This window comes from Ostrea edulis, chromosome 6 (genome assembly GCF_947568905.1).
Source record: "Ostrea edulis chromosome 6, xbOstEdul1.1, whole genome shotgun sequence".
In the NCBI taxonomy this organism is placed as follows: Eukaryota; Metazoa; Mollusca; class Bivalvia; order Ostreida; family Ostreidae; genus Ostrea; species Ostrea edulis.
In genome coordinates, this window is record NC_079169.1 from 12,303,009 (window position 1) to 12,312,221 (window position 9,213).

Genomic DNA, 9,213 nt, shown 5'->3' on the forward strand with positions numbered 1-9,213 from the left:
CGAGGTAAGCTACTGACAAACAAGTTGATGGTACAGGGGTTTCAACGGTCTCGATTGAAGTCAGCATTTCGCAAATTCTATGATCATTATAACGATCTAGTTCGTCAATACAGCCTATCATTAGGTCAAATGCTGTCTGGCGTGTTTCATACCGATTGGTAAGCCCTGCTTGGCACACTGATTTTGACTGCGGATAACTCCGTTTACCTGAACAGGATATGGGGCTCGCGGCCGGCGTGACCGGTCAACAGGGGATGCTTACTCCTCCTAGGCACCTGATCCCACTTCTGGTGTGTCCAGGGGTCCATGTTTGCCCAACTATCTATTTTGTATTGCTTATAGGAGTTATGAGATTGATCACTGTTCGTTATCTTCACCTTACATGCAGTCGTATATCGTCCGCTAATAATTGAATAGCTTTCATCTCTGATACTACTAACCAGTTGACTTTAAATGTGATATGAGGCATGATAGGATGGGATTGGAATTATCGTAATAATTGTACCCATGGAACTCCAGGGGAGATGAAACCTCGCAAGAATTTTCCAAAACTTTCATTTTGACGAAAAACCGAATGCATGTTGAGAAACAGCATTACGCCTTCTACAAAAATTGTCTTCATGACCCACAGAGCAAGGGTTCGGAAATCCTTTGAAAATTGTTTTGACAAAATGTTCATTTAATAACCCTTTTCTAGGACATGGTATCCGCAAATCGGGTGGGGCCAAATGTTCTCATATAAATAAAAAGTACATTAACTAGCATCAGCTTCAATGGAAACTTAAAATCTATATAATTTCTAATGAATAAATTTCTCGCGAGTACAAAGCCTACAAAACAAGTGGCTTATGACAAATGTTCTGCGTCCTCCATGCAATAACTATTGAACATTTTAAACTTCGTACTGACACCTACCCTTCCAATTCTTTTCAAATGTGGTTTTAGGCATCTTTGGGATACGAAGGACATGCATTGTAAATAGGTTTTGTAGTCCTTGAGGCTAGTGAAGCCTTTAACTAATACTCAGGTGAGCAATAAAGTGTGTGGGTCTCTTGTTTCTATCCACCTTTGAAATTATATCATTTTTATTCAATATGTACGATAATTATTGTATGAATACTTTTTAGCGTATTTAAAATTTCACACAGTCGGAGCTGATTCTTTATTAGGCTTAATTTATGTATGATAAAGAATACATTGAAGTTGAAGTTAGGGAACAGTGATCAATCTCATAACTCCTATAAGCAATACAAAATAGAGGGTTGGACAAACATGGACCCCTGAATATACCAGAAATGGGATCAGGTGCATAGGAGGATTAAGCATCCCCTGTCGACCGTTCACACCTGCCATGAGCCCTATATCCTAATCAGGTAAATAGAGTTATCCGTAGTCGAAATCAGTGTGCCAAGAACGGTCTAACAATAGGTATGAAATACGTCAGACACTATTTGACCCAATGATAGGTTGTACTGGCAAACTAGGTCGTTATAACCATATAATTTGTTAAATGCTAATTTTAAATGCGTCTGTTGGAACCCCTGTATAATCAACTTGTTTGTCTGTAGCCTGCTTCGATTTAAAAACAGAATATACGCAGAAGAAGTTCTTAAGTATCGAATCAGTTGAGAAATATAAACACCAAATGCAGGTGATAATGGAATATTACTACATATATACGTGAAGTTGACGATGGGGAAGCTGAAATCATCCCGTTTATCATAAACTTGAGATGTTAGTTTGTTGTTAATATCTACTTTTAATAAAAAAAAATCTAAGTATGAAACAAAAGTGGACGGTCTGTTATGCCGTTTATTTCAAGTTCATTAGGATATATCGAATCGACAAATGAATGAAAATTATCATTGCTAATAGATAAAACGTCATTAATGTAGCTAAATGTCGAATTGATGGCCACAGCAAGATATTTGTTTTCTCACGTAGAATGTTTTCAATAATTCTGCTTCATTAGAATATAAAAACAGTTCCGCTAACGAAGGAGTACAATTCGTACACATGGAGATTCCAACAGACTTTTAGAAGATCTCATCACCAAAGACCACGAAGATATTGTCAATAAGTAATTCCAGCATATTTAATATTTCAACTTCAGAGTACTTGTCCGTGGAATCAGAGTGGCGTTTAACAAAGTAATATTTTGGATGACTGATCACTAGATAGGGATATTTGCGTTTTCCATTTTGGTTGAAGAAACAACTGTCTATAGTGTCAAAAAGTCTAGTCTTTAACTTTTCATGAGAAGTGAATGTGTAAAGTGTCGAAAAGTCATACATTTTGATGGTGTTGATTTGAGTAAAGATTTGCGATTCAAAGTTTACTAAAAGTTCTTTAAAAAGAATTAAAATCCACATTTGATTTTGACCACTTTTGGCATATATAGTGGCACAGTACGTTTGAAGTTTTCCTTCACAGCTGTTAATATTTTCGTGAGGAGCAAAGATAGGGACTTGTTAGAGCATTTACTCGATCCAGCAATGCATCTGTTTGTAAGGGTTTTTATGTAATTTAGGAATCCAGTATAGGTGCGGTAACTCATATTCAATCGACCCATTGAGTGGGACATTGAATGTGTCTAAAGCGGATGCATGGTTTTGAAGAATTTAATCATTTGAAAGGGCTGTTGGAGTATAAGTACGATTACCGGAAGTAGAATTAATGAAAATTTCGTTTAAAATACAGTTGTAATATGTAGCCTAATAAACAAACAATAGGTAATTTTATAGATTAGCACAACAGAAAATTAGCGCTCTTGATTCACCACGAAAGCCGCTAAAATTTGAATCTGGTTCAAAATAAGTACACATACAGTATATTTCACTGGTAGAAATGGAATAAAGTAAGTTGCTGTAAATTCCTAGATAAATGCGAGAAATTTATTATCACGTAATTTCGCAAGAAGAATCGCTCGCAAGATAAAATCATTCGCTTTTAATTTTGATATTGCTAAATCACATGTAAAGACTCTTGATCAACAGAGCACTCGCGAATTTATGTTCTTGGGATTTGACGTATACGAAAGGCGAGTAATTTCGCGATATTAAGTACTCACGTAAAATAAGGAATCTACAGTATTTCTTATTGCAGTCTCTGACGAGCCGTCGTAGTTTTCGGTATACACTTTCCGTTATCACTCTCTGTCCGTCTGTACTTTCTATGGCACGCGATACCTTGGAAAGATTTTCATTTGTTTTATTTGCCAAACTATCTATTTTGTATTGCTTATAGGAGTTATGAGATTGATCATTGTTCGTTATCTTCACCTTGCATATGCAATACTTAGATTAAGCAGAGGAAGAGTCTTTCTCAAATTTCATTTTTATCGCGGAACCCTTTCTGACTAGTCAGTTTTCTAATATGGACAAAATTATTTCAAGGTAGGAATTATTCTAGATATTTAAAATAAGAGTTGACTGAATACTTTTCTTTCCAGCCTGTAAAGACTTTACCTTTGGGGAACAGTGTTCTGACAGATGCACATGTGTTGTAAACAACACCAAAGAATGCGATGCTGTAACCGGTGAATGTCGATGTAAGACCGGGTGGAGGGGGAATAATTGCTCGGAGGATGTGGATGAGTGCAAGAAGAACACAACCAAGTGTGACACTAACTTATATCAGACATGCATTAATACACCAGGTTCCTCCCATTGTGAATGTCGTTATGGCGGTCTAAACCTTTCTGACTGTATTCGTAAGTATCACACCAACAATGAATTATCAAATGATTCGTCTTTAGATAATGAAGCCTTTACATAAATCAACATTTCTTTGTTGTAGGTCCAAAGTCGCCACGCAAACCAAGTAAGATTATACATGATGTCCGCTTCTTCCATAGTTATTTATACAAACACGGCTAATGTATGATAAAAATATCATTTTCCTTCAGTAATGAAATCCCTAACTAATTAATCATCTCAAAGCAATATACTGATATATTATTATGAATAGTTTGTCAACTTGAATTCGCAATTTATAGATAAAACAGACGTTAAAGTTCGGGCCGAAATAAGATTCGACTTTAACCTACCTAAGAAGGAATTTCTACAAGACAGTGAAAAGTGGCGTGTAGAATTCGAAAATTCGGTATGAACTTTTATTTAAAACATATTTACCAGATTCCAATATTTAAGAAAGAAATTTGTAATTGAATAGTTTTTTCTTTTAAACTATTAGCTGGAGAAATTCTACAAAAAGAGTGTTAGAAAATTTTCTGCGGTCGTTGTCCTGTCTATTCGGTGAGTGAATATGAAATAAGTATGTAAAGTACCACAGTTATTTTTACTTGTAAGACGCTGAAGGTTGATGCGTTGAATATGTTTTATGACCAGCAATCTTCACATCAGTGTGGGTGTAGAAACAGTGAACATATCTTATGTGTGATGCGGCGTTCCGATCCAGGGCACATTTTCACAAACTATCTTAAGACTAAAATATTTAAAAAATTATAAACACTGCAATTTAATTATTTTTCATTTTTTGTAGACTTTCTTAATTAATGTGTTAAGTACATCCATGGTTTATAAAACTTGTATACATACTTATGACCTTGTGATCGGTATTTGATCATGAAATAGAATTCTTTTCCCCCTTTGTGAAGAAGGACCTTGAATCGTACCCAGAACCTTCGTTCTGTAGAGAAAGCATCAACATTATTGAATTATTTTTCAATAATTATATCAACTGTATAAAATAATAGGTAACTGCAATATTTACAAAATCCACATATCAAATTATAAATATTTTTCATTCAATTTTCTCAGCTTTGGGAGTATTATTACTGATGTAGAAATTCATGGAACCAAAACCGATACGAACGATCTAGAAAAAGATGTGGCTATCAGCGTAACGAAAATGGTAACGGGAAAAGAAAACATTACTGTTTCTGGTCACCACATAAATGTACAAGAAGTAGTACCAAAATATGACAATGGAACATTGGGGACCCGTAAGTCGTATTACATTAGAATTTTTTTCTGAAACACAAAGTATTATTTTTTTATTTGAAGTATATACTTCGTTTACCTGATCAGGATATAGGGCTCACGGCGGGTGTGGCAGTCGACGGGGGATGTTTACTCCTCCTAGGTACCTGATCCCACCTCTGATGTGTCCAGGGATCCGGGTTTGCCCAACTATCTATTTGGTATTCCTTAAAGAAGTTATGATTGATTGATTGATGGTTTCCACCACACTCAACAATTTTTAAAGTTATCTGGTGGCGCCCAGATTTTATTGGTGGAAGAGAGAACCCAGATACAATGTACCTGGGAAAAGACCACCGACCTTCCGAAAGTAAACTGGGAAACTTTCTCACTTAACGGCGCGAGCGGAATTCGAACCCGCGCCGACAGAGGTGAGAGGCCGCGTGATTTTGAGCGCGATGCTCTAACCACTCGGCCCCTTCTTAAAGGAGTTATGAGATTTATCAATGTTCATTATCTTCACCTTTCATATACATGTATCACCCACATATTTACTCAGGTGGGGTTTGTAATAAGAAGCTTTCATTCGAGCGAACAATATATATATAGTTCATGCTAAATTCCTTTGCTTTTCTAGCTGTAACAACTGAGTCCTCACCATGTGCTTTGTTTGAAAGTCTTAATGTTTGTATATCTGGGGGAAAATGCCACTCTTCTGCGGGTACACCAAAATGTATGTAAGTAGATTCTGTTAATATAAATTATTTTTGGAAGTTATGAATTATCCTTTTTCATTATTCTTATATATTTATATTACTTTGAGTTGATCTTGTTTCAGAAAAGAGAAATCCCAATTGTCAGGTATACAGTTATATTCTATAAATCAATGTGTACTTAAAATCTGTCGACATTGAAAGTCTAAAGTAACAGATTACTTGTTAAATGTATTTAACTCGGGTTTATTTCTTTTAAATTTAACTCGGGTTCATTTTTTATATAAAAAAAAAAATAACTCGGGTTCATTTCCGTTTCAGACCTGTCGACACTAATTGTCGTCCTGGGAGTGAGCATACCTTTATTGATAACAGTCATCGTTCTGATCATTATATGCGGATGCTACCAACAGAGGCCCAAGAGGAAAGAAATAAAAAAGGAGTAAGTAACATGTCTTAATACAAGTAAGATATCGGTATGTCACTTTTCACGATATGAGTATTAATTCATCCGAATATCCGTCCTTACATTTCTGTATAATGATTAATAATCCTAATCATAATGATTTATTTGACAAACTGAATATGCAAATTGTATTATGCAATAACTCAGTGGTAGAACATTCACCTCCTAACTCGAAGGTCGTGAGTTCGAGGCCGCTTGTACTATGATCGCGGCAGACCTAAGGTGCAAACATAGATAGTGATTGCTCCTTCATAATGAAACGTCACAAACTGTAGGTGAAGCACCACTTTAGATTAAACTTTTTGGCATGGTGTTGTTGTAACAAAACCCACAGCATTAACCAGATATAAACACCGATGATCTGTAATTAAAGTCTTAACTGGACATGCGACAATCACTTGAAGCGGCCGAGTGACGATTGTTTGTAAACACAGAATTAAAAGCAAACAATTCTCGTTAAAACAGGTGAAACAATGTATGATATGTCATACAATTGCATAAATATATACGTGTGGTGATTTAACAGTGTTTTCCAAAGTTGAAAAATTGTCAAAATTCGGACGACACAACTCTGTTAACAGTCATCACCTGTTTTCCGCCATAGTACATGTAATGAGGTAGTTAGTAAATTTTACCTTGGTATGTACAGTAATGTTAAAAAAGAATATCGCTAATCTAGTTATGCAAGGGTGAACATAACAAACAATAATTAATATCTTAACTCCTATATGGAATATAAAAAAGAGTTGGGCAAACACGGTCCCTGGACATATCAGAGGTGGGATCAGGTGCCTAGGAGGAATAAGCATCCCTTGTAGACCAGTCACACCCACCGTGAGCCCTATATTTTGATCAGGTAAACAGAGCCATCTGTAGTCAAAATCAGTGTGCGAGGAACGGCTTAACAATCGGTATGAAACACGTCAGACACCATTTGACATGTTGCATTTGCAAACTACATGTAGATCGTTATATTGACCATAGAATTTGCGAAATTCTTACTTTAAATGAGACAGTTGAAACCCTATAACGTCAATGTATTTTTCAATAGGTTGCCTCGATTTAAAAATCCGTAGAACAAGAGTTTGCAAATCGAATTATTTGAGAGACATAAACACCATACGCAGGTGTTAATGAAATATTGCTACACATATATAGGAAGACGAAGATGAGAGAAGCTGAAATCATCCTGTTTGTCATAAAGTGGAATTGTTAGTTTGCCTACATAATTATAACGAATACAGCATACTGGCTCTCAATAATGTTTTATCTGATCTGTGGAGGTGGTTGAGAAATATAGATATATGAATACTGTAAAACCTTCCAATATTCGTATTAGATAATAGACTGAAGCTTGAAATGATGAAATTGAAAATGGTAACGTTTTCGCATAATAAAAAACAGCAATTGCTTTCTTGTTGATTTTAATCAGACTAGACAACACTGACATTAGACGGAGAATGGCTGGAGAGTTTAAGGGAAAGGACTCGCATTCACAGCACAATACGGAATATAACCAAAGAGAATACAAAGAATTGTGTGATGTTTCCTTTCCAAAGAAATCAGTAAATGGGAAAAGGGAGGAAGGTAATAAAAAATTGTATTTAAAATGGATAAAGCTTGACGACCAAATAAAGATTTGATGTAATATTTCAGGCTTTGCATTTATTCCTATATATCATGCAAATGTTCTTATGTAGTATCAGATGGATTTATAACTATCATAAAAAAGCGTCTTGAAAAGAAACTAAGATTCACATGATACGAAAACTTCTTAACGAAGTATACACTGTATAACCATTACTACTGATAGTGTTTTAGTAATGGTGGTGTCTTCATTTGTAGGTTGTAGTAATCCAAATTACACATGGGATTCCCTCTACGAGAAACTTCAACAAAACGAACAGGTAAGGTTATTCGTTATTATCAATTTGTTATTATCGGTTTACAATGTCAATCGTAATCGTTGATTTATGCTCCCATCATTAAATTTACATATAGAAGATGAGGACGAATATTTTATTAGTGTCTCATTGAGTGATTATTTTCATTTTGCAATTTCATTTCTAGTTTCACATCAAACGTCCAACTTTCAACACCAACACGACACACGTAAGTTGAATAAGAATATATTTAAAAATCACACTGACGAAAAGTAGTTATGCAGTTTATATTATCAATGTATGCACATGTTTCCAAAACGAGACAAAAGCACATTACAGTGCCTCGTTTAGGTAAATGATTTTGGTCTTTTATTGTGTAATGAAAAAAATATTGAAAGGATATTATTGAAATATTAAGTAAGTAATTTCTTTATTGCAGCAATATTGATTGGGAAGAAGAACAAAAGTGGAGATGTTTCATATTGATCGACGAAAAATGACATTTTTAACATTTGTGTGGTTTGCTTTTGTTGCTTTACTTTTATAGATACATGCCTTGTTTATCAAATATTTAATCAAGATACATTTGTCATTAGCAAAAAAACCTGATCTGCAAATAGAAAGGGGTGTTGTTCAACATATACCATAGTGTTTGCTGATAAATTATTTCAGTTACATGTACTTGGCAATTGAAAGCTATGTCCGACGACGAAAATTGCACGGGCTTATACTATGTAAGGTAAATATAATAAATTTAAGAAATAGCCAAAACATTTTGTTTAATATATTATTTACACAGACCCAGAAATGTTTTTAGAATCATTATTGTAACATATATGTCACTAGTAGCTACATTTTCCACTGATTTATCAATAAAATATTCATTATTTTCCTTTCATGTATTAAAATGTAACCTTATTTATACGACAAAGCACTGTGATTTGTTTATTAAACGTAGTTTGTTTTTAAATCAAAGAATAGTTTGAATCTTTACTTTACAAACCAGCGTTTTCGTTCCACTCCCCTCCCGAAACCCTTGGCAAAGTGCGAACAAATATTGTGGCCTGTAGTGGCACCACCTAGCGGGTGTTCTGAATTTTAACTTTATAATCTAGCCAATCGGGTGATGGCATTTGCAATGATGTTCTTGTGGATTTTGTGTAAGCAATAGAGAAAATGAAAGTTTGGCTACTCAGCACAGTTCAAAT

General features: G+C 34.9%; 1 protein-coding gene across 1 annotated transcript in view; it reads left to right on the plus strand.

Moving 5' to 3' along the window:
* The window catches only part of LOC125648181 (uncharacterized), a 144,934-nt gene extending 135,954 nt beyond the window's left edge, over window positions 1–8,980 (plus strand). Inside the window, exons 36-47 of the mRNA XM_056141547.1 lie at window positions 3,452–3,712; window positions 3,799–3,822; window positions 3,998–4,104; window positions 4,195–4,256; window positions 4,782–4,966; window positions 5,581–5,680; window positions 5,782–5,804; window positions 5,978–6,098; window positions 7,555–7,709; window positions 7,968–8,029; window positions 8,193–8,234; window positions 8,445–8,980. Of these exons, the coding sequence (XP_055997522.1) occupies window positions 3,452–3,712; window positions 3,799–3,822; window positions 3,998–4,104; window positions 4,195–4,256; window positions 4,782–4,966; window positions 5,581–5,680; window positions 5,782–5,804; window positions 5,978–6,098; window positions 7,555–7,709; window positions 7,968–8,029; window positions 8,193–8,234; window positions 8,445–8,453 (1,151 nt within the window). The 3' untranslated portion in view covers window positions 8,454–8,980. The remainder of the gene's footprint in view (window positions 1–3,451; window positions 3,713–3,798; window positions 3,823–3,997; window positions 4,105–4,194; window positions 4,257–4,781; window positions 4,967–5,580; window positions 5,681–5,781; window positions 5,805–5,977; window positions 6,099–7,554; window positions 7,710–7,967; window positions 8,030–8,192; window positions 8,235–8,444) is intronic.
* The last annotated feature ends 233 nt before the right edge of the window (window positions 8,981–9,213 follow it).